The sequence below is a fragment of the Antechinus flavipes genome, chromosome 4, assembly GCF_016432865.1.
Source record: "Antechinus flavipes isolate AdamAnt ecotype Samford, QLD, Australia chromosome 4, AdamAnt_v2, whole genome shotgun sequence".
Classification (NCBI taxonomy): Eukaryota; Metazoa; Chordata; class Mammalia; order Dasyuromorphia; family Dasyuridae; genus Antechinus; species Antechinus flavipes.
Window position 1 is genome coordinate 260,356,122 of NC_067401.1, and position 26,910 is coordinate 260,383,031.

Consider the following 26,910-nt stretch of genomic DNA (forward strand, 5'->3'; position numbering starts at 1 on the left):
CACCAAAGGATTCACTAAATATAACAGGCTCTTGTTCTCTCAATATCACGAGCCTACTTCTGGAACATATGAATTATTTATCCAGTATTTCTATGTGACCAAAAGATTTTCTATCTTTGCTCATATTTCTCTGCTAACATCTTTACTTCACATATCATCCCCTCATACTTCCTTCTTCATAAGATATTGTGTAAATTACTCACAACCACTGTGAATTTCCCCACTGACCTCTGAGTAATATTCATTTTTAATCTTCAGAGATGGTATTGTTCCATGACTTACAACCACTACATAACCAGATGTGTAGTATTTTGATATAAAAAAAACAGAAAACTATAAAGGTAGAAAGAAAGTTTAGAACAACCTCTTTTGAGTGATTAAATATACCATATTCCACCACTGGGTCCTAGAGAATAGAATCAATCAGACTTAAGAGGTCCCTTTCCCCAAATGCCTCAGTCTAATCCAACCCTCACCTACCCAGATCTCACCACCAATTACTGGTAGGTAGAATCAATCAAACATCCCTTTCCTACTATGGCCCTAACTTTTCTCAATCCACCTGGTATTAGGGAGCCCAAGCCCCTCTGCATCTTTCAAAGTTCCTGCCTGGGAGGGAAACATAAGCATTCACAGTGCTTAGATGAACACAGAATCAGTCACCAAATATATTTCTTCTAGTAAAATATAAGATTACTATAGGTCATCACCAGATTTTGTCATCTATTCTGTTGCTGTGTTCCTAGACTCCCCCAGGAATGCCATCTGTCCTGTCACTATGCCCTAGTGGCCACCAAGCCTTTTCATCCAGCTATCTAAAGCTGAATTCTCCTATACATTCCAATTAGAATGTGAGGCTTTTCAGAATACTGTCTGATTTTTCTATTTGTATCCCCAGCACTTATAATAGTACTTTGTACATGGTAAACACTTAATAAATACTTTTCCATGAATTGTTTTTCCTCCCATCCCATTCATATGGGAAGCTCTACAATGTTTCATAGTTTAATGAAATCTCCATGATTTCACCTGAAAACTGGAGCATATGACAAGTGTTTCCCTTTTCCATTTGGACTCAGAACTATATCTCCTGACAGTAATATACTTTGGCAATACAAAATACTGTTAAAAGAATTTGACAAACAGAACTAGATATACTTATAGAGAACGTTAAAATGGCACTAAAAAAAAAAGGGAGGGGGGGGGAAGCACTAAAGGGAAAAAATATAAGAAATATGGCTAAACTAGTCCCAATGTGAAAATGTATAGATTCATGCTTGTGGTGACCCAACTGTGAAGGTTTTAGGGAATCAAGAGAGGAGAATACAAAAGGCACTAAAATATTATTACAACCCAAACAGGTAAATGAAAGAATACTAACAACTACTAACCTAGATGCCAACTTTCCCAACTACACAAGATTTTTATGAAAAAAGGCTATATGCTTGGATGTACCATCTTTGATAAGAGTATTAGAAGGAAACAGGCAGGTTTTAGCAAGCAATAATCCATATCTTTATCACTGATAGATACAATCAAGTGAAAGATTACAGGACTAATAGGCTTATTTTAACTCTAAACACATTAAAATTCTTTTAAAATAACCCTCCTCCACTATTAACATATTTATGATAGTCTAATTTACTAACTTTAATTACTATTGACTGCCCTATTAAATATTTTAAAGTTCATTCTATTAAGTAATAATCTACAGAAATGTAATCTTTTAAGTTGTGCTTTATAATTTTTATTATGACCCTGAAATTCCTAATTATTCAATCTGTTATGGCTATTTCTCAAAGATTTAGATAAACCATGTTCAAAATCTGCTTATCTGTATTTAAAATTTATAATGCATGTTATATTTATTATGCACATTTAAAGTATACATACATCATTAATTTTTTAAAAACCCTAAAATACATGTATATGTTCATATTTCACAAGTCATCTCTCATATACTATCAATTATAGTGATACAGTTTCTATTCACTACTAATTGTTCATACCTCTCCTCATGTACTTCTTTCCCTATTAAGATATTTATGAAGGTCAAGTTCAATTTCACTGAACTCATTAAGACAAGTGACACTTTTGTACCATTAATTCTGTCTAATCTCCCCCCTCTCACCTTCAAAACACACATAATATATTTTTAACTTTTAAATTCTATTGCTTTTCCTAAATCTAGCATAATAGGCTATCTAAATTCTGACTGAAAATTGTTGAATAGTCTAGCCTCTGAAAGCTTTTTTGGGGGTGAAGGAGCAAGTATAGGGGTGAGCACATTTACAACACATTTACAAAAAAGAAGAGTTCCAATTAAGGGCAAGAGAATGAAACACCTTTCTCTAACAACACAGCTTTTTTCCCCTTCCTAATGATTGCAATAAGAATAAAAAGGGACCAGAATTCTAGTATAGAAAGAAGTTTAGTTCAAAATTAATAATGATTCACAGACCAAGCTGTATGAGCTTTCAAAATCCCAACAACATTTTATACCTGAACTTCAGGTTTTTCCTTAGAAAATTAGTTATTCTTGATTTTAATTCCCCAACTCTTTTCCTAAACTCACAAGCTGTCATTCTATAAATCAAATATATTTAATTTTTCTCAATGATATGAAAGTGGTCAATATTCAACTCAAAGCCTTATATAAATCACAAAATATTAAAACTGAAAATTAAAGATGCTAAATATATTGAATTCACTTGTATTCTTTTTATGAAGGACATATGTATAATAGGCATCCCATCATATCATTTATTCCTTTTTCTGACAGTAAATACATTTTTAAGTTTTTATCATTTTAATCAATTTAAGTATAAAACTTATTAAAAGTAGATGCCTACTAATCTCCCAAAGTCTACTGCTGCCATTTTTAATTTTGCAAAAACAATAAATATTAAAGTTAGAATAACAGACATTGTTTGTAATCATTCTTTTGTATCTTAGATCTTTGTGTCATATCTATACTTACAACATGATAAAAATCAAAATAAGGCCATTTGTCAAAGTCCTTGAAATACTAGATTGCCAAACATTTTCTAGCAAGAATTTCTAATTTCAACTTCCACCTTTATAAAGGGCAAAGTTACTGAAGGAAAAAAATCTTCTTAAATTCTTAGAGTAAAAGAAATATACACCTATATACATACACATACACAAACACACACATTCATATTTTAAAAATAGGATTTTTTTTTCATTTTGCAAATATAGCAAAAAATCTTTAAGAGGAATGAGAGCAGTTTAGAAATCTAAACAATTACCATTATTTTAATAATTAATATAGACCTGATACTTGTCCATTTTCTATTCTATTAAACTTAGGCTAGGATTCAAATCAATCTTTAGGACATAAAGTAGTAACAAGCTAAGGAAAAACTTTCTTCCTACAGTAACTGTACAATAATATCCACTTACTGAATTATTCATTTGTGATAACTACTATAGCTCTGACTTCTAAATTCATATATGTCTATTATACTTCCTCCAAAAGAAAAGTTTATTTCATGCTATATATGTGAAGACTCCATCAGTTAAACATTTTTTCAGATCTAACTGATCGCACTAACAGTCTAAGAATTCATCCACCTTTTTGGAATCTAATGGCACTTCTAAAGTTCAGCACTCAGGATAACAATATTTTTTTCATTTAATATTAGACTTCTAAAAATCTATTTATTTGATTACCAAATTTCAGTTTTTTAAACTCCTCCTTCTTTAATGTATTTAGTTTCCTTCTTCTCAGTTCTTTAGAACACTTTTTATTATTGAATTAAAATATTAAATTTAATGATATAGATTACAAAAAAAAATCATTGTTTTCTGTCTTGTAAAAAGTCTGAAATATTTTCTTTACTATTGATTAAAATTTAGTTCATTTATCACTCTGGTAGTACAATTCCATTCAGAGTAAACTTTTGTATAAATGATTAGGCTATTTTGCCTTCTGCTTGACTCACTAAGCACATTTAAATTTGTCAAAAGAGGCATGGTTAAATTAATGTAATAATATCCACCAGGAGAAAAGCTGGTGATATAAGATCCTATGAACTTATAATCTTCTGATTTTTTATATGCTAAGGAAAATATGTGCAGATAGGCTTACATTTTATAAACTTAACAATTAATATGGAAATAAAAGAAATATTCTATAGTCAAAGCTTATTTTCAGGATTACAAAAATAGAAAAAATTAAAATATAAATTAACAAAGTTTAAAGGTCTGTATGTTACCAAAAAAGTTGTAAAAGAATCTATGAAAAACAGCTTAAGTAAAATTTACTGATCATTTTGTTTATCACTTTGCAATATAATCCATATGCATTATTCTCATATATACATATATGCTATTACGTAACATAGGATATGAGATACACTCTTCTCTTCCATTACAATGCCACTTCAGTGCCTCATCATTATGAGGTGACCCTGAGTTCTTAAAAGCTACACCAGTACATCATAAGCTTCAGTAGGACCTAGACCAAGAAGGAAAAGGCTTTAAATATGAAACCATTAAATGAGCTTCACATCTTTTGTCCAAGAATTGGCCTGGCTATATTCAGAGAAGCTCTTTATGAGTTTGGTATAAGATAATTTTTCAGCCACAAAATTCTGGATAGCCATCACGTTAAATCATGGAAAAGGACAAACACCAATGAAATCCCAGTTCTCCGAATTATTTCAAAAATATAAAGCTATAATTAAAGTTATTATATAATCCAAGTATTTTACATATATATGTGTACACACACACACACACACACACACACACACACACACACAGTAATAGAAGGAAAGAGGGGAAGGGTTGTGTGAGATTAATCATTAAGCTCCATAATTATTCGCTTAATAATGACAATGTCTAGAGTTATCTATCTTGGTCTCATCTGGGAACTTATAAATATGGAATAGAGTTGGGTATTGGGCTAGAACCCTCTGGGAAGCAGAAAAGATAAACAGAGTTCATAGAAACTAGATTTAGAACAGGACTACTTAAAAGCTGTAGTCCAGGAACTTTTTCAAAATATCTTAATAATCACATCACAGAATAATTGGTCTCCTTTGTAACACTATGTATTTTATGTACTGAAAAACATTATTCTGGAAAGAGATCCAAAGAATCACTAGACTGACAAAGGGGACCATTACATAAAAAAGGTTTAAGAAACACTGATTTAGATGATAGAAATCATATATCATATCTTCTGATTTTACAGATAGAGACCAAGGTTTGAAGGTAAATTTACTTGAACAAGGTAATAAGTGGAAGAACTGAAATTTGAACCCAGCTCTAATTCCAAATGCAACATGCTTTCTACTATCCCATGATGTCTAGCTGCCAGAAAAATACAGAGTAGTACTGAAGCCTTTATAAATGAAATCCTTCTTATCTCTAAAATCTATATGAGTAGTTAATCATTTAAAAATAAAACAAAAAAAAAAAAAAAAAACAGAATAAACCTAAAATACTAGCTAATTTAGCCCTGATGTAAGTAAAAACTCCCTAACAATTTGAGCATAATCCCAAGAGGGAACAGACTGCTTCAGGAGGTTGTAGGTTCTCTCACTTTGAAAGTCTTCAAGCAAAGGTTATGTGACACTTTCAAGATCTGTCATAATGGGAACTGAATTCTTTTTAGATTATCGTGTGGACTACTAGATAGTTGCTGGAATTCCTTCCAATTGTAAAATTTGTCACTGTGGTCTCATTTGTCCTCTACCTCCATCAATCATTTCTCCTTTGATTATCCATTATCTATCCATTATCTATCACCTAATCAAAATTCTAGTAACTGTTCTCTACTAACTTCAAGACATTCATCTTCTTTCCTTAATGAGTTCAGTGCCCAACTCACAGTCTCTCTTCCCCAACTCTTGCCCTCATATTCAGGGAACTTTAACACAAATATTGTTACTTCCCAAAACAGCCTTACCTTCCAGTTTCACAACTTAGTCATTTTCCATGATCTACTCCACCTAATATCAACTATATACACAGATCATCATTATCTTGATCTTATTTTCATCTATTATGCTCCACTCCCATGTTTATAAACTGTGAAATTCCCCTAACTGATCACAATCTGTTATTATTCCACCACATTTGGATATATGACACAAATCCTTTCTACTTCTAATAGTTTATAAATCTACTACTCTAATTTTGGAAATCAAAAGTATTCAGTTAATAATTAAACAAAAAAATTCTAAAATTAAAGCTGATAAAATTTTTGTAAAGTTTTATTCTAAAAAGTTTATTTTCAAAAAAAAAATATAAAGATTTTTTCTATCCCAAGTTTGGTATAAATTTTATTTTGGAGGGCAGAGAATTCCAGAATTCAACCTATTCATGGGACTGAATCAATGTGATTATTATTGTGTTTTCTTTTTAATTCCTATATTGATAATACTTTTATGGTACTTACTAAATCTTACAAAGATTTTGTAACCCACTAGAGAAACACATTTAAATTCTCACTGAAGTCACAATTATTATTTCCAGGCCTTGGTCAGATTAACCCCAGATCATTCAAACAAACATCTATTATTCTGATGTCAATTTTGCTTCCTCTCCTACTCCTCAATTTCAACTTTGCCCCAAAGACTTCTTTTTACAATTTACAACCCATTCTAAGAGTGGCAAAAAAAGTTATACTTTTTATTTTTCCAAAAGAGGAAAATGTCTTTATATAAACCCTAACATAACAATCATCTATCATAATAAAAAATATAGAGTTCACTTAAAAGAAGATGGAAAAAAGGGACATTTAAATAAAAAGTTTATCTTTATGATGCCAAATTGAAAATCCACATATTCTCCTGCTCTATTTTTCCATACCTACCATCTAAATCTCAAGGGTCTCAAGTTACCTAGACTAAATGACAGAAGTGATGTGTTTACTTATCACCTAAATAAAACATTCAAAATATTTTAAAAAAACAAAATGGCACAAAATAAGAAATCGGCAACAATCTACAAAATAAGCACTCAAGAAAACAAAAAAAAAAAAAAATACACCTCCCACATTTTTAAAGTAACATTTTTTTCTTATTTAGCCATGAAAAAGCAAGGAGAAAAAGTTATGTAATACCTAAAAACGCAAATCCTTTCACTCTCTATCAGAAGAATAATTCTAATTCATATAAAGCTGAATAAAAAACTACCAAAATGAAAAAACACAAAATCAGTAAAGAATAGTAGTAAATGAGGCATTAAGCTCCACTGAAGTCAATCATTAGCAATAACAAAATAACTCTTCAAAGAGTATTTATACAAGGAGATACAACCTAGCAAAGGATTAAAAGTATAGTATGCAAATATAAAAAGGAAGAAAAAAAGGGCTACCATTCAAGAAAGGTCATTATTTTTTAGATAATAAAACTGACAACACATAGCAATCTTTGATCATACTCAGTAATCATCAATTAAAATTAAATCAACCTTAAGAAGAAATCATTTAACCTTTAGGCATGCTGAAAAATTGTTTAACGTTAAACAGAAAGCCTTAAACAATCAAAAGTTCAATAAATGCAGGAGACTGACAAAATTTACATACCATGTAGGATTAAATCAAATTGATGAATAATGGAAACAAAAAGTTCTGAAGGCATGATTCCATAATGACAGAATAAATTATCACAAAAGAAATTAAATATTTTTAAGAGACCTGAAACATGTTTCTGGTACATAAATTCACACTCTCAAGGGTGTAAACTTTCCCTAACAACAATGTAATTGTCTTTGAGCATTAGGGTGATTTGTACAAATTATTTTAGAAGTCAAACATACCTAGTACCATCTGCTTTCCAGCTTACTTTATATGGATTCTGCTCTAGCAATTTAATATTCTGCTTGTCCATGGAAACAGGCTGTGCTCCAGGGAATCCAGACCTAAAAGAAGAAAATAATTATCATTTTATGGTAGGTATTTGTTCAAAACAATGAATTTCTTAAATCGACCTTGCTTGATTCCCTTTTTTTTTTCCTAATGTATTAACTCTGCTATGAGAATAACATGACAATAGTTTATCCTGTTTGGGATTTTATAATACAAATAATCTAGAGTTCCAAATTGGTGTTAACAAAATTAAAAGAGTAATAGAAACACTAATATTTGAGAACTAGCTATTAAAACAGTTTTGTTAAAGAATATTCCTACTTAGAAAAAATTCAGATACTGGCTTACATTAGAAATAATAATCAATTTCATTCCAGATCCCAGGTTTATATCACATATAGCCATTCTGGCAAAAACAATAGATTTTGAAAGTCTCTGTTCAAAAGATGCCCAGAAGTAGTGAAACAGGTGTAGTGAAAGCCAAAATTAAAGTGTACTAGCAAGACTGCACAGAGTATGAAAAATAAATGCTACTTGCTCTGTCATTTTCATCTTTTAGTGACAATTATTTGTAGTTAATATTGTTGATATCTACAAACAATGACAAGAGCTCTTAAGATAAACTCAGGAACCATATGCTTAAGTTTTTTTTTGGTTTTTTTTTTTTTTTTTATGCTTAAGTTTTAACAAAGAGCAAATCCACTTCAATAACTAGTACTATAATTATCTGTCACTGACATCAGTCCTGATTCATTTTTCAGATACAATCAATTTAATCAGCAATAATTTTAAAGGTGAGATAAATGAGACATATTTGAAGATGATAAACCCAGACTTCTGGTTATATAAAAGAATGTATGTCCATTAATTCCCCCCTCCCCATGAAAGAAAATGACAAATTTAGTACTTTCAGATGCCCAAATTAGTATAGTGGGAACAGGCAATAAACTATTAGTACTAGGCACCAAGTTACAATATTAACTTCTTTGATTTTGCCCTACAGATGAAAAAGATTTTGCTTTTGTTATGGTTATTCTTTTCATTTTGCCTAAAAGACAAACTTTGGATAGCAAATAATGTGATAACAATATTCTCATTTAATTTCTTTTTAAGTGCTCTAAATAAAAATGTAAACTTCAATTATTAAAAAAAAAAAAAATACTCCCATTAATAAGTGCTGCAGAAAAACAAGGGAAAATGCTTAAAATGTTCATTACCCTTCCCAGCCACAGAAATGATGACACTTTTGCTGTATCTCTCCTAACTTTGGTTGAGTTGTTACTTGGGTTACACCTTTAACTGTCACACCTTCCAAGAAAATGGCACCCTTTAATTAAAAGAGAGAAAAAAATAATTAAAATTTAAAACACAGATTCATTAAGATAATAAAATCATTGACAGATAATTTTGTCCAAATTTTGACTACATTCCTGAATCTGATCTGTCCTGCTCTACTCTTTTCTTTAGAATTGTACTTCCATATCCTTTAACTTTTACATGTAAATTATAAAGAATAAATGTATTTTTATATTTGTGTTTTGTCACAAATATAACTTAAGTTTTAGCAAAGAATGAATCCCCTAAATGGTTACATGTATTTAAATCTGTAATATTAAAGTTATGATTATGTAAAATATAGTTATCTAGTTATAGTCTAATGAAATATGTAGCTTGAATTAAAATAACTTAATCTGAATCCAAATATTGTGATCACTCCTATGGATTCTTTGGCCCTAATTGTTTGGCTGTATTCAAAGTATTCCTAGAGCACTGCTATACATTTTGTAAAGTGCAACATACCAATAACAAACATGTTAAGTAATTAAGCCAAGGTCACTTGGCATAATAGCAGAAAACACTTTAAAGCAGTTTATCAATTGAAAAAAATGTCAATATGTTCTATACCAAGAATATTATGTCATAGTAATAAAGTAGACAGAAAATCCTCTAATATCATACAAATACTGAAAGCTCCTGGAATCTAGATACTAAAAGGAAAAGTCCATATTTATGCTACAGTTAAGCTACTGTAATCCAATAAGCAAGTTGGCATTAATTTAAAAAAAAACAACCATGAAACAAAATTAGCTTTAAATTAAATCAGGGAAATTTTTTTAAAAAGAGGTTCATAAAAATCAATCATCAATCTCTTTGCAATGTTTACATCATTACCAAGGGGAAGAAAATACACTCATAAATAATATCTGTGTACCTCCCTGCCAAGTGCCGACAGAGTCCTCTATGTATGCTCTGGCTATTACTTCCTAACTCTCAACCACTGTTTATACAAATTAGACCACTCAACAACTTTGCCTATGCTCATGATAGAAAAGATCAAAATACCATAGGGGAAAAAAAAAGCCATCTCCCTTGTAATTTATTAGTCAAAGATACAAATGTTAAGAGTTGCAACTTTTTAAACATACATTTTATTTACATTTCCTTATACATGTACAGTTATTCAAATAAACAAAAACATAATAATATAAATATACATGAAAGATAGAACAAAAGAGAGAAACTTTAAATGATTATATTAGGGTTTATGAATTTCTGACATTTACTAAATTCTTTACGATATCTCAAAAAATGTATATAAATTTTAACACGTCTTTTTTGGTTTTATCTTTTTTTTTTAGTTTATCTAATATTCATATATGTATTTTATCTATTGTCACTGATACATTTTAATCTAAATGGTTAATGTGTAATTGTAATTAATGTGTATGTTATTCTTTTGGTTCTGCTTTTCTTTATTATTTCATGTCTTCTTATAGTTTTTTGAATTCTTTAAATTCATCAATTCTTATGTAGTCTAATTAGTATTATATTACATTACTTTTCTATACATTCCCCAACCTAAAAATATCACGTTTCTCTATTATCTCATGAGCAGTGAATAATCAGCACATTCCAAATGGGATATCAGTTAACATTTGATAAATGATTTTTTTTTTCTTCTTAATCACTTCTAAGATCTCATTATTAATAAAGTTCTAAAATGAATGACAATACCTTTGGACACCGAACTCTAAAAGTGCCCAGGGAATTTTATCAAACTGATAGTTCTCTGACAGTGCTCATTCCAAGAAATTTCAAGGGATCTCCTAAAAAATGATTAAGCATTTTCTTTTCATTTTTTAGGGAATCAAAACATCATTAGATTTCCTCTTCTATATGAAGTCCTTGCTGATCCACCCACCCTCCCCTAATCCCAAAAACTGAAAGAATCCTCTAAACATATCTGGTATCTTTGTTTCTTGTATTCATATATATGTATGTGGTTTTACCCATTAGAATAAAAAGTTCTTTGAGGGCAGAGAACAGTTTATTTTTGTGTTTGCAGCTCTAGCATATAGCATAGCATCTTGGCACATATTAGGTGCTTAATAAATGTCTATTGATTTATTTCTTCTAGTCTGCTTATAAACTTTTCAAGGCATTTTTGGAGTGAATTTCTCTGATTTTTTTTTTCAGCTTATTCTACTGATTTCAGCCTTCTAATTTTTCCATTGATTCCATTTCTTAATTCAAACCTTTCATCACATTTTCAATGTTAATCTTTGTTACCAATTTATTTTGTTCCATTTTTCCTAATGACAGGGGTCTTCATTGATACCAGGTTCTCCCTTTTATACCTAATTTTTTAATTATCAAATTTCATGTGTTTTGTGTTATATCTAAGCTTCTTTCCTTGGATTACTACTGAAATTAATTGGTTATTTTTCCCTGTTATGTTTCCAAAGTCTATGTGCAGGACGTAACAGAAAGTCAAGACTTTTCAAACACGATGGCTACTTCTAAGCCACCACTGGTGATTCTTGAAAGAATGAGAAGGAACCTGGAAAGATCCCCAAAAGAATTATGATGTTCTGGGAAGGATACTGTAAGATTTAGGGATAAAGATGGCATTCACACTGATGCAAATTAAAGGAAAGGACATTAGAAGAGAACAATTGGCTAAAAAGATGGTGTTGAAGACCAGAATTTGACTTTTTGAACTAAGGCCTAAAAGAAATGAAAGGCATTTGATCAAGGATTATGTATAATTAACAAAGACTAGGAAAAAAAATTTGCTTAGGGATTGATATTTTAATGTTTAAAAAAAAAAAAAAATGAAGTAAAAATGTCCAGATACAAATACTAAACCACATATTAGGGAACAACAGCTATGATAATGAAAAAAAAAAAAAAATTACTCAGTAACCCACGAGAAACAATAAGAAATAGAAATTATACAATATATTTATATATACCAATGACAATACATAAATTAAGAGTAATAAACAGTGAACTATGTAAAAATGTCTTGAAAGGCTTAAGAAATCACTGGCTAAATAAGAAATTTTAATATGAAATGGTAAATATTATGATGAGAATTTAAAAAATGGAAGGACATACCTCACTGAAAGGAACACATTATTTAAAAGAGGTAGGGTAACATTACACATCAAGAAACTAATCCATCTAAAAATCCACAAACTTAAGAGGAAAAGATATGATAGAGGGCATTTAGACTAGGACCAAAAAAGGGAGAAATAGAATAGTTTTTACAATATAAAAAAAAAGGCAACTAAGTGAAAAAAAGTGAGTGAATTACTAATACAAAACACAAATCTGGCAAAGATGATACAGTTTTGAAAGAAGCTTCAACTCTATGAGCAGCTACCATAAATCTCTTTCTGCTTAAAAATAGAGAGACAAGAGGTAATATTTACTTGGATCTTTTAGAGGATTAAAGTAACATGGGGTACAACTATTCTGATCTTGATTCTGACCAATAATGAAGAACAAGCTCTTAAAGTAAAGATGACAAAAACCCTGCTGGGCTAAAGCTATGCCTTCTAAATCTATATTTGATAAGGAAGTATTATACCCTATAAGATATATTATACAATATACTAATAATAGTATAATAAACTCAACTTAAAGAAAATAAATTCAGGGGAAAAAAAAGAGTTAAGGTCTTTATTCCTCAAATGGTACTGTCAAAATAAATGAACAAGCAATTCACAAGGAAGAAATCCAAGCTAATAACAATTATAAGAAAAAAATGTTCTAAATCACTAATAAAGAAATGCAAATTAATACAATTTTGACGTTAGTAAAGATGACAAAAAAGGAAAATAAAGAGATGTTAGCAGGGCTGAAAGAAAAAATATATTGATACAATGCTGGTAACCTATTTGGAACATAGTTTGGAACTATGCCCCAAATTTATCAAATTGTGTAAACCCTTTAATCTGCAATTCCAAGATAAAAGAGGAAAAGAAATCCTATGTACAAAAATTTGTATCAGCAATTTTAAGGATGGCAAAGAACAAGGAAAAACTAAGGGAATACATATCAACTGACAGAGTGATTGAAGAATTAAAACATATGAATATAATGAAATACTAAAAGAATCAGAGAAACCTGAAAAGTTTTGTATGAGTTAATACAGAGTAAAGTGAGCCCAAACCAGAACAACTTATACAGCAATATTATAAAGATAAACAACTTTGAAAGACTTAAGATCCTTGATCAAGTATAAAGTAGATGTCCCTATAGATTATCTGTATGTCCGTGGGGGTTTTGTCTAAATGCAGTTTGCAAAGAGGCATTAATACATAGCTCTAGAATCATGCCCATTCTTATCCAAAACAGACTTTGATTCCTGCTTGAAGAACCGGAGACTGAAGCCATAGGATTAGCTGCTCTTCAAATAATGAATGCCAGACTAAATTCATTCCCTAAATTGTAGGTGATAAATGTTTATTGAATTGAATTAAACCCTGTGAAGTAAATAGTACAAGTATCATTGTCCACATTTTTACAGATGAGGACACTCAAGTTTCAATAAGGTCAAGTTACTTGCCTATGGCCTATGTGCTAGTGTCTGGAACAGTATTTGAACATTTTCTATACATACACACACACCCCCCCCAAAAACTATTAATCTAGGGAAAATGATTTTTTAGCTTCAAATTGCTCCCTGGTCACTATATCTTAAAGAAAAAAGGGTACTACTCATATTCAAAGATATGACTGCTTCTCAATCTCAACCTAGGAGAAATTCCCCAAAATCTATCTAACAAAGCAAATATTCCCAATTAGCTCTGGGGATTTCAGGACTAGGCATGAAGGTCATATACAAGGGTGGTGATATAATAAGGCAGATAAAGAATATCTTATCAATTTAAGAATCAACAAACTTAGGTCTTTCAGAGAGTCATAAAAATAATCATGTTTTGATTGAAAAATACCACTGACACCATACCTTAATGGTGCAATTATGAAGAAAAAAAATTGTTCAAGTATACATTTATAAAAACACAAGAATGATTTAGAAGCATACGGAATTGGAAACCATCTAAAAGTTCAACAGATGATAAGAAGCTGAATAAACTATACTATAGTAAATAAAGTTATACCATTAAAAATGATAAAAAATAATGAATGGGAAAGCCTACAAAGTAATACAAGTAAAGAAAGCAGTACTCAGAAGAAACGTATACATGACTAGAATAAAAAGGCAGAAATAAACTAATTAGATGTACATAAAAATTCATTTTAAGCAAAAATGACTGCAAATGTAAATTGTTTTTTATATTAAGAACATAAGAAGAGCACAATTTATTATTTTTATAAGTAAGATCCCTCTTCAAAAGTTCTATCAGCAAGTATTTAATTCACTTTTGTTTTCTTATCTCATTTTCCTCAATGTCTTTCCTCTTTTACTTGGTTTAGAGCTACTCAGCTTCAAGAAATCCCAATTCATCTTTATATTACTAGTTCTTTCCAAATGCAAAACTTAAAAACTTCTAAATAAATTATCCATCCTAAAATAAAATATCTACTTTTTTAGACACACAGTATTTTTGCATCTATTCTAAATATTACTAAAAAGTAAAATAGGAAGTATAGCACAGTAGGAGTATGAGATTATGTAATCAGGAGACGAGTTCAAATTCCATTTAAAACAGTATAGAAGTAATCTTTCCTTACTTTAAGATTATGGCATCACAGATTTAGAGTTGGAAGGACCTCAGAAGCCATCTATCCCAAATAATTCATTTTATGGAAAAAGAAATAAATCTTAAAAGTCAAATGACTTGCTTAAAGTCCTACTGATAGTAAGTTGCAAAGCCAGAATTTAAAACAAGACTTTTTACTCCAAATATAAATAACAGTAGATAATAATACCTAGATAGAGAAACAAACTTGAGAAAAAAGGCCTTACAACAATTTCACTTAATACCCTAAGTTCAATAAACCCAGGAACAGGAACTACATCACAATTCTGCAAGAAGGAAAAATTTCAAGTTTTTTTGCCGACTTTTAGTCTTGGACTAACATCTTACCCCACATGCAACAGTAAGTTCCCAATGGATACATGATCTGAAATTAAAAGATCATTTTTTTTTAAATTATGGAATAGAGAGTAGAAAAATGTCTTTCACAACTTTTCGCTAGGGAAAAATTCTTAAGCAAGCATGGAATAAGAAAACTTGTAAAGTATAAAATGTTTTTTATTACATAAAATTTAAAAGCCTTTTACAAACAAAATCATTTCAGAGATATAATATGATAAACTGTTGAGTAAGGGGAGAAAAAAATCCTTGCATCAAATATCTCTGATTTTCAAGATGTCAAAAGAGAATTGAATCAAAGGATATGAAACAAAAAACTATAAATTACCAAAATCTAACCAAACTATTCATAATTAAAGAAAAGTAAATTTTGAAAAATTCTGACATTTCAAACCTCAAATCTAGGAAGTTGGTAAGAAAGATACAAGACAGAAATAGTTAACACTAAAGGAGTAATGAAAATACAACCTCATTAACTGAGGTTAAATTAATGATAGAGCTGTGAAATTGTGCAGCCATTCTACAGAACTCTTTGAGAAAAGTCACTATTACTCTTTCCTTTGACCTAGTAATCCCTCTGTCCTACACTCAAAAAGGTCAAAAATGATAAAAGCCCTATAAATACAGAAAATGTTCACAGAAGCACTTTTTTGTGAAAGCAAAAACCAGAAAGCACAGTAGGTAACTCATCTGTCAACAGGGAATACATTAATAAACTCGAAATATTAATGTAGAACATAATTATACAGAGAGAATGAACATAAGGAACTGAGAGAATTTAGACTTGTTTGAAATGATGAAAGGTAGGCAAACAGAATTCTTTACATCATAAAAGTGAGCAAATATTGCCAATAACTTGTGATCATGTACATGATAATGATAAAAAAAATTTCATCTTTAGATAATAAGCACATTCTCAAAAATGATGCCTTTTCCTCATTTCCAACAAGGAAAATGAAAACTTACCACTGCTCTGGATGATGGAAAGATTTTTTTTGAAGCTATTTGTGGAAGTTATTAATACTTTCTTTGTGTACTACCCCCTCTTATGGACTTTTAGGACATTGCAATTAGAGATCTTTTTTTAAGTATAAATAAACTTAAGATCATGGACTTTATAGTAGAAATCTTAACATATTAAAGACATTCTGGCTGACAGAGGATTTAAAAATTCCTTTTCAAAAGTTAAAAAGAGTAAAGTCATTTACTCCAATAGAAAATAGCAATAATGAATTTTAAATGTTATGTCTTCATTGCTGAAGTTATTTTTATGTTTAACACACTGGATTTCTTTTATAATATTGTTATCAAGGAATATGGATAATATGAAACTTAATTTTATTATTCTTTTATGTTATACAATGCACTTCCTGTTTTAGGAAAATGTGATTTGGCCAATCATCTGTATAATTCCAAAGAAAGATAAGCATATTAAAATGGGATTTTCCTATAATAATAAAATTACTATAACTCAAAAACATTTTAAATTCTCAGTAAACTTCCAGTTATAATTAATTTTTTTTAATTGGAAAACAAGGTTTTACAAGAGTGAATGTTGAAAACTATCTTTGCAAGTATTTAAAAAACTTTGTAAATATACTCCTTGAAAAAAAATAACTAAATTTAAAGTTTATGTTCTTAGAATAATGTTTCTAAAGAGACAACAGGCAAGAATCAAAGAATTATTTGATATAGGTATTAAAAACTAATCTCAGGGCAGCTAAATAGTACAGTGGATAAAGAGCTGGATTTGGTGTCAGGAGGTCCTGAGTTCAAATATAACCTCATTCACATAACACTAGCTACGTGACTCTGAGGCAGTAACTTAACCTCAATTTCCTTGCAAAATTTTATATATATACTTTTTTTTTCTCATTACATTACTAAGTTAATACTAACCAATCCCTCACTTTTATCATCCCCACTAAGTTCATTGCCATTTTAATATTTTTAATATTCTATCTTGACCTTATCAATATAAATAAGAAAACACATGCAAATTATATATATGTACAATATATACATACACATCAATAATATAATCAGCAATTTTCCCATATCAACAGCACTGAAATGTGGCACTTCTTACTTTTCGTTTGATGCTTTTTAAATGGGGAGCTAATGTTTGAGTCCAGCAGGGAGAACTATTAGAGACAGGAAAAGACCAAACAATATTGCTAAATGTACAGGGTTAAAAAAAAAAAAATTAAGTAAACCACTATATTAGTAAAGTTATCTATTAATTAAAACAATTATTTTTAACTATACAGATAAACAGTATTAAGAGATAGGAAATGCAGAGATTAAACTTTCAGGATGGATAGGAAAAAGTAAGAAGCCAAAATAGAGATGCTTTTCTGATATAGATTATCTCAGACTCATTTTTGTTGTTGTTCTACAGTGTGACTGTAGACTGCATGTCTAACTCTTTGTAATCCCATTTAATTTTTTCAGCTTATTTTATAGATAAGGAAACTGAGGCAAAAAAAGTTAGTGACTTGCCCAGAATCACATATACCTAGTAAGTATCTAAATCCTGATTTGAACTCAAGTCTTCCTGACTCTAGGCCCAGTTCTCTATTCACTGCACTACCTAGCTAGCTGCCCTTAACTTTTATACTTATATTTATCAGTTATGTCAGACTCTTTATGACCCTTCAAATCAAACCTAGCACTTCATTCACTGGTCCATCTAGCTGTCTTCAGTCTCATTACTGCCTTCTTAATGTGACTGCCTTTACGTGGTAGTTGTTGTTAATATTGAAGGTTTATAGATTACTAGAGAGAAACTACAAAAGGGAATAGTGAAAGACCATCCATAAAAAATGAGACTATATAGGAATCACTGTTCACTTTTCTAAAGAGATCTAAGTAATAATACACTGAACTTTAAATTTTAAAGTTTAAAGTTTTCCCAAGTCTATTACACACAGAGAGATTAGAGGGCTGGTCTTGGAGACAAGAATGCCTGGCTCAACGAACCTCTGAACTGTCCAAACAATCCTCTAAGACATTAAGTTGTACAAGTATCAATAGAAAAGCACAAGCACAGTACAAAAAAACTTAACTATGTTATATTACTTTACATCAGAGATCTAAGAATTTCTTTTTTAAATCAAAGAATTGAAGTCAAAATAAATTAACACCACTAAAATTCAGTTCCACTGCAAAAAATTTCTGAATAAGGTAAAAGGTTGAATTGTATGGTTTCTAAAGTCCCTTTCAAAATTACCTATTTCCAACAGGGGCAGCTTTCAATCATGAAACTTGTATATCTAGCAATATTCTCTGAAATTCTATGAGGCATAAAGAACAAAGACTAAATGAGTGAAATTACATGTTTACCTAATTAGTCTCTATGAAGTTACCTCAGTTTCAAAGAAACTTAATAATTTATCATTTTCTTAACTCCTAAGAAACTTGTAGGGAATAAAAGACAAAAAAAGCAACCAAAATATTTCTAGAAAACATTACCAATTTTAAGCGTTCTTTTCTCCTTTTAACAAAGGAAGTACTTGATCCAGGTTCTGATTCCTTTTTTCCATCCTCTTCTTCATCTTCCTCTTCTTCTTCCTCAAAACACCACTCTGGCAATAAAGGTGGGGGAGGTGCTTCTTCTACATCCCCATAACGTCGAAAAAGTTCTTTCAAATAATCACCCTTATAGATTCCTGGTGGTCTGGCCTGAGCAAAAGTAGCAACTGCTGCTTCAATACTAAAGAAAAACATGAAACCAAATTATTTCTGGAAAAGATATCCTAAAATTTCTAATATATTAACTTAGGAAGTATGAGGAGAAGAGGGGTGCCAAGAGGGAATAAGGTAAATATTTCTTCAAAATAACTCTTTTTTGAATTATAAAGTTGTTAAATGATCCCTATCTAGCAACAGTAATACCTAAGTGCAAGATATTGCTCTGAATTCTGGACATACAAAGATATGATATAGGCACTGATCTAATGAAGAATTAAGTATACAAACAAAAATTATTCTAACAAGAATAAAGTAAGTAAAAAAGAAACATCCTGGAAAAGTTCCACAACAAATTTAAGGGGATAGAGATCAATTTAATCTAGAAGGATAATATATCTTGAGAAAATATAGTTTGAATACCTTTTGATCCAGTAACATCCATACTGGATCCCAAAGAGATGATAAAAAAGTAAAAAGGACTCACATGTACAAAAATGTTTGTAGCAGTTCTTTTTGTGGTAGTAAGGAACTGGAATTAAGTAGATACCCATCAAGTAGGGAATGGCTGAATAAGTTATGGCACATGAATGTAAAGGAATATTATTATTCTATAAGAAATGATGAACAAACAGGCTGATTTCAGAAAAGACTTGGAAAGACTTACACAAACTGATATTGAGTGAAGTGAGCAAAACCAAAAATATTGCACACAGTAAGAGCAAGATTATGTGCTGATCAACTGTACAGACTTGGCTTTTTTCAACAATGAGGTGATAGAATGGAAAATGTCAATGGCATACAGAGAAAGAACTATGGAGACAATGTCGATCAAAGCATAATATTTTCACATTTTTTGTTTGCTTTTTCTTTTTTTAGTTTTTTTCTCTTTTGGTCTGATTTTTCTTGTACAATACGACAAATATGGAAATAATTTTTAAAAGGATCATATATGTTTATCCTATATCAGATTTCTTACTCTCTTGGGAAATGGGCAGGTGAGGGAGAGAAGAAGAAAAATTTGGAATATAAAATCTTACAAAAATTAATGTTAAAATCTATCTTTCTATATATTTGGAAGGAGAGAATTCTATTGGAAAGAAAACAACAACAACAAAAAAAAAAGAACAAAAATGTTGCTTGATAATCTCCCCATCAACATATCTGTGGCAATAAGCTCACTTCTTATTAACAGGTACTGATGCAGAGATGTTACACCCTTACCCCAGATGCATTTCAGAAAAGAACTTTAACAATTCTATCCTACAGAAGTCTAAAACTAATTAAACTAAATGATAAATAAGTGATAACAGCTCAGCCACTAACTTTGTAGATAGTGGGGAAAAAAAAGAACTCCATTTATCTGAGAAGAGGACAAGGGAATGGAGCAAAGTATCTTAAATTATATATTTTACATTAAAATCCATTTGCACAGTGACCTGATTGCTTGAGTTTGAGTTTTTTCTGAAGCAGATGTTGAAAATGGGAAATTTTCTCTAGCTTTCTCAAAGGTTGACAGGAACCATAAAAAAAATTTTCATTCTATGACTAATCTAGGATCCTAAGCATGAAGCACTCCAATGAATGCTAACACATTAGAAGTTTTCTATCAATTTAGCAGTTCTGAAAACAACTTGGCTTCTAAAGGCTTGGATTCACATTCTACTTACTAGCTATGTGACCTTGGGCAAGTCTCCTGAGTGACTCCTGAACTTCCTCTTCTTAATAACAATGCATAAAATAGTACTATCTATTTCACAAGACTGCTATGAAAAATATCATTCTATAAGTCATAAAGCACTATGGAAATATAAGCTATCATCATCATTTCTTTTTATTCTAAACATGCTGCTCTCCCAGTCACTGATTTCAATGTCCTGTTTTCTCTAAGGCTCATATGAACTGGTCAATGTTACCTCCTACACCCTGAGGTTCCACATGTTCTCCTATAGTTCAAAAGATCCTTGATTACAGTAACTTATAAATCTTACCTCTCCTTCAATACGCACAAGAATATATCCTGGATAAAGACGTTTCCCGATTCTCTCTCAACAAATACACACACACACACACACACATATATATATATATATATATATACACACATACACATGTCCTCCTTCCTCTCTCTACTTTTATTCTCATCCCCTCATAAACAGCAGCTCCACCTTATCACTTATCTCTGGGATTCTTCTTTATTTAATATTCACCAACTCTACTGACCCACTGTCAAGGACCCTATCAAGGACCAAGTGCAGAAAGAAGTTTCGATTTCTTTTCATCTCTAAGGGGAATGGGAAATGTGGAAAGGAGGGAAAGCAATAGAAAGCAGCTGTAAACAATAAAGTCTTTGCCAACTTGAATTGTGCTTGGAATCAATCCTATATACAAACAGTTGTTTGCAGAGGTAGATGACATACTATGAAAACATATATGTGCAAAGTGAAAAGTAATATATAATTGCTATACTTAGGTCTACAGTGATTACTAGTCATTCAACAAAAAAGGAGAATAATGACTAAGAAAAATATAGCTCTATAAAATTACTTCTGTTGTCAAGATTAAATCTAGCTCTCTAAAGTGGAGGCCTCAAATTCTCCCACCTCCTCCTTAATGCACTCAAAAACCATGTCCAAATGATTGTAAACTAAACAATTACAAGTTAAACAAATATCAAAAAGTATCTGTACTTCAATTAAAGGCTTAAGAAGTAGGTGAATTCTCTAACAGAAAAATTCACTTATGTTACCAAATTTTCCAAGAATTACAATTAATTGAGATTTGACTATGCCAAGAGCTAACATGGTGCTTTATACATAGTAGGTACTCTACAAAATTTTGTTTAAAAAAAAAAAAAAAACTCTTGCCCTAGCATTCTCCCCTCCATTCATTTCTAAATGACTTCAGGACAAAGACAATATAGAATCACAGACCTAGTTAGATGGCCTGCATGCAAGTTGCAGATATGCTATTTACAATTGACAGTGGCAAGTTTTAAAATTCAGTTTCTTCTACAAAATGGAAAACTACCTCGCTAACAGGATGGTTGTGGAGGAAAATACTTTAAAAATCTAATATATTATACAAGGTAAGCAATCATTATTATTCTCATGCTAAATGGTTTCCAGCTGTTATGAAGAGGTGATTATAATCTTCCAGATCAACTTAAAATTATAAAATATACTAAAAGAATACACCTGAAAAACTAAAAATATATAAGTAATTTGTCTCCAATGAAGTTCTCTGATGCCTTGAAATAGAGTGGTAATGATCTAAGTTCTCTGAAGATAAACAAATTCAAGAAGAATCTCAAAGAAGAGCACAAGTTCTAATAATTCCTACCAAATTAGGTTTCAACTTACAGATCTGGCAACAGAAGTATTTATCCCCTAAAGATAAGCCTAAATAAGTTCTGAGAAGCTAATCATAAGAAGATCAGATATTTAATTTTTTTTGGACAAAGCAATTCACAAAGATGACCCAAGTACAGAGAGGTTATCCTCTGCACTGCCCAAACTAAAGAATCAAGGATATTCTGAAGTATTTAAAAGCAAGTGAAAGATGATATATCAGAAACATTAGAATTTAAATTTTTAATATACCATATTACGAATCCTAAAAATTGACAGAGCCTGAAACTAAAAGAACTTCATTCAAAATTTACCAAGAATTGAAGACCTTGGCAAAATAAATATAAAAATACACCATCAAAAATTTTCTATATTATAAAACATCTCTTTCCCATTTAGAATGTGAAAATTTACCTCCAATCCATCTTCTCAACCAAGAAGGCACATATGAGAAAACCAGTTCTATTGAAACCATGAGTACAGTGAACACCTAGAAAACAAAAACAGCTCTGGTTTTAAAAAATAAACAAGGTGATTTAGAGTTCCAATTTTCCATTTAAAAATCTCAGTCCATAACAAATACAAGTTCAATAGTTCTTTTGTCAAAAAAAAAAAAAAAAAAAAAGTAAAAGAATTCAGTTCCTGGTGCAGTGTCAGTAGAGTAAGATCAATTCATATAACCATTCACAAGCTCTCCCACTCTTCCGAAAGACCACTTTTTTAAGATAGATATAAGAATATAATCCAAAGCAACATTGTACCCTTATTTCTTCTAAAAACTCACTTGCTGAGATGACCTATCTCTCAGATCTTTGGAGAAAAAAGGAATTTATGGCCAAAGAGAACATTATGAAATGCAAAATGAATTATTTTGATTACAATAAATTAAAAAAATTTTGTACAAACAAAACCAATGCAGCCAAGATTAGAAAGGAAGCAGAAAGCTGGGAAACAATCTTTTCTGATAAAGTATTTCTGACAATGGCTTCATTTCTAAAATGACTCAAATTTAAATTTAAAAGAATACAAGTCACTCTCCAATTGATAAATGGTCAAAAAATATGAACAATTTTCAGATAGAAAAATTAAAGCTATTTCTAATCATATTTTTAAAATGTTCTAAATCATTGTTTATAAGAGAAATGCAAATTAAAACAATTCTGTGATACCACTCTATACCTCTCAGATTACCTAAAATGACAGAAAAAGATGATACATGATGGAAGGGATGTGGGAAAATTGGGAACCTAATGCACAGAGTTGTGAACTGATCCACCATTCTGCAGAGGAATTTGGAATTATAGTCAAAAGACTATCAAACTGTGCATACCCTTTGATCTAACAGTCTTACTACTAGATCTGTATCCCCAAAGATACATTCCCTTTCATAAGAAAAGGAAAAGAAGCCACAAATGCAAAAATGTTTGTAGTAGCTTTTTTTTTATAGTGGCAAGGAAATGGAAATTGAGTGGATGCCCATCAAGTGGGGAATGGTTGAATAAAGTTATGGTATATGAAAGTAATGGAATATTATTATTCTATAAGAAATGATAGACAGACTGATTTCAGAAAAGCCTGGAAGGACTTCCATAAACTGATTTGAGTAAAAGGAGCAAAATCAAGAGAATACTGTGCACAATAAGAGCAAGATTATGTGATGATCAACTTCAATGAACTTGGCTCTTCTCAGCAATAATATGATTCAAGCCAATCGCAATAGACTTACGATGGAAAATGCCATCTGCATCCAGAGAGAGAACTATGAAGATCAAATGTGGATTGAAGCATGTATTTTCATCTTTTTTTGTTTGTTCATTTGTTTTCTTGTGGTTTTTTTTCCCTTTTTGGTCTGATTTTTCTTGTGCAATATGACCAAATATGGAAATATGTATTTAAAAAGATAGCATATATTTAACCTATATCAGATTGCTTACTGTCTTGGGGAAAGGGAAAGGGAGGAAGAAAAATTTTGAAACACAAAAGTCTTATAAAAATGAATGCTGAAAACTGTATTTACATGTATTTGGAAAAATAAAATACTTTTGAGGGGAAAAAAAAATAAAAACTGGCTTGCTTCTTCCAAAACAGGATTGGGAAATGTTCAGCTTGAGGCCCATATAAAGGCCTTGAAATCATTTGCTAAGGCAACCTCAACCTCAGGTGATGATGAGCTAAAAGCTAAAAACAACCTTCCAGCACCTCTATGTCAATAATTTTGTATGACATGCAAATGATGTTATAAATATCCAAATGGCCCTTGGCAGAAGAAAGGTTCCCTACCCCTGTTCTAAAAGTACAGAATCAAAGCATTTCATGTAAATTTTTTTTTTACATGTGAAATATTTAGTTTGTTTCCAATTAAGTAATGTTTTTCACTACTATGTAGGACAGTGCTGAATTTCCTTACTGTGAGTTCCCAATATAAATTAAATCATGGCAGGGGGGAGGAAAGCTGCAAAATATTATACATTCAGTAGGTATTATTGGGCCCATTTTATAGATGAAGGAAGGGTTAGAGAGGTTAACTGATTTATGCATTGTCATTCAGCTAATAAGTAGAATAGATGAGGGAACTCACACTCAATTTAGTATCATTTTTACTGTAACATTTGCCTCACAATTAGTTGGTAAATTTAACAATTACAACAATAAACCAGTAGATATTAAAGACAACTCATTGGTATACTAAAATTTATGGATTCTTTTCCTTTTTCTTTTTTGAAAATTGACAAAATTTGTCCTTTGGACCTTGGGCATTTCCCATTACTCACATCTTTCAGATATTACTGATAGTTTATAACTATTTCATTGTATAAAATATAAGTACTTTTTTAATACATAAAATACTTTAGTAGTCAAAATGACTTAGTCATTTAAAGTTGTTCTTAAAACAATATTGCTGAAAATGTTTGTGGCAGTCTTTTTTGTAGTAGCTAGAAACTGGAAATTGAATGGATACCCTCAATTGGAGAACGGCTAAAATAAATTGTGGTATATGAATGTTATAGAATATTATTGTTCTGCAAGAAATGACAAGCAGGATGAATACAGAGTAGCTTGTAGAGACATACATGAACTGATGCTAAGTGAAATGAGCAGAACCAGGAGATCATTATACACTTCAACAACAATACTATATGAGGATAAATTCTTATATCTTTGGCAATAAGAAGATCCAATTCAGTTCCAATTGATCAATGATGAACAGAACCAGCTACATCCAGAGAAAGAACACAGGAAAATGAATGTGGACTACTTCCATTTTTGTTTTTCTCCCAAGGTTATTTTTACCTTCTGAATCCAATTCTCCCTGTGCAACAAGAGAACTGTTCGGTTCTGCAAACATATATTGTATCTAGGATATACTGCAACATATCTAACATATATAGGACTGCTTGCCATCTAGGGGAGAGGGTGGAGGGAGGGAGGGGAAAAATCGGAACAGAAGTGAGTGCAAGGGATAATGTAAAAAAAAATTATCCGGCATGGATTCTGTCAATATAAAGTTATTATAAAATAAAATAAAATATATTAAAAAAAAAAAAAAAGTCAAGGCCTATGGTGATTAAGAACTTTCTTTTCCAGCTTTTCAAAAACAGTGGCTTCTGGGAAAGTAAGGCTCTGGAAACTGAAAAAACAATTGCCAGGTCACATCTCCACAGAGGCTTCTTTCAGGAATGATGGTTTCAGGGACTGAACTTGAAGCAGAACTGGTGATTTAGGGATACTGTCACTGCCAGAGTTCATGCCCATTTTTGGCAAATATTCATAATTAATATGGAAGGAGGGAGGGAGAGACAAGAGAGGTGGGCCTTTCTCCATGGTGATTACTTGGCTACAAGTGGTTGGAAAGGGCCTAGAGTCTGAGAGGTACTTCTATTCCCAAGGTGCTTAGGTTCAAGAACCTGCACTATTCCCCACCAAAAAGTAAGGGGAAGTAGTAGTTGAAGTGACAGCTTATCTAGCACATGCTTCCTCCAATCTATCTCTTATAGTTCTTTGCTTAAACCTTTTCAACCTATCAGGCATAGAGATGGACTGCTTACCTAACTTGCTGATAACCCAGAGTATCGAGAAGTAACTGACCTACTACATGAGAATCTTGCATTCAAAAAGGCACTATCAGGCTAGCATATTAGGCCAAACTAAATAAGGTAAAATTTATTACAGATAAAGGGTAGTCTTGCATGTGAGTTCAAAGAAACCAACTTTGTAGTGATAACATGGGAAAGGTGTGACTAGATAACAGCTTATCTAAAAAAGAGATGGAGATTTTAGTGATTTTGCAAGCTCAGCATAAACAGTGTGATGCAATTGTCCAGGACTAAGGAAGCAATAGTGCTAGTGGTCAGTCCATATTTGGAATATTATATTCCATGCTAGTGTACCATATTCTAGAAAGGGCATTGCGAAGTCTGACCTTAATAAAAGGATTTGAAAGACTCAATTTCATGAGATGTAATGATCAGTTAAAGGAACTATGGATATTTATTCTGGAGAAGTTTAAGGGAAAATGACGGTTGTCCTGAAATATCTTAAGTACTGTTATACAAAAAAGGGATTAGATTTGTTCTGCTTTTTCCAAAACATGGATGCAACATCATTTATTGATTATGTTGTACAAATATAAAATAGACTTCATTTACTGTATGTGACTAACAAAATACTAAGT

At 31.0% G+C, this 26,910-nt stretch overlaps 1 protein-coding gene across 2 annotated transcripts in view; it reads right to left on the reverse strand.

The window, feature by feature from the left end:
* Positions 1-26,910, reverse strand: part of RNGTT (RNA guanylyltransferase and 5'-phosphatase) — a 320,433-nt gene that overhangs the window by 286,024 nt on the left and 7,499 nt on the right. For both annotated transcript variants that reach the window (XM_051997380.1, XM_051997381.1), the window contains exons 5-8: positions 22,653-22,728; positions 18,673-18,913; positions 9,064-9,173; positions 7,798-7,899 (exon numbers count right to left, since the gene is read on the reverse strand). In XM_051997380.1, coding sequence (XP_051853340.1) covers positions 7,798-7,899; positions 9,064-9,173; positions 18,673-18,913; positions 22,653-22,728 — 529 coding nt within the window. The remainder of the gene's footprint in view (positions 1-7,797; positions 7,900-9,063; positions 9,174-18,672; positions 18,914-22,652; positions 22,729-26,910) is intronic.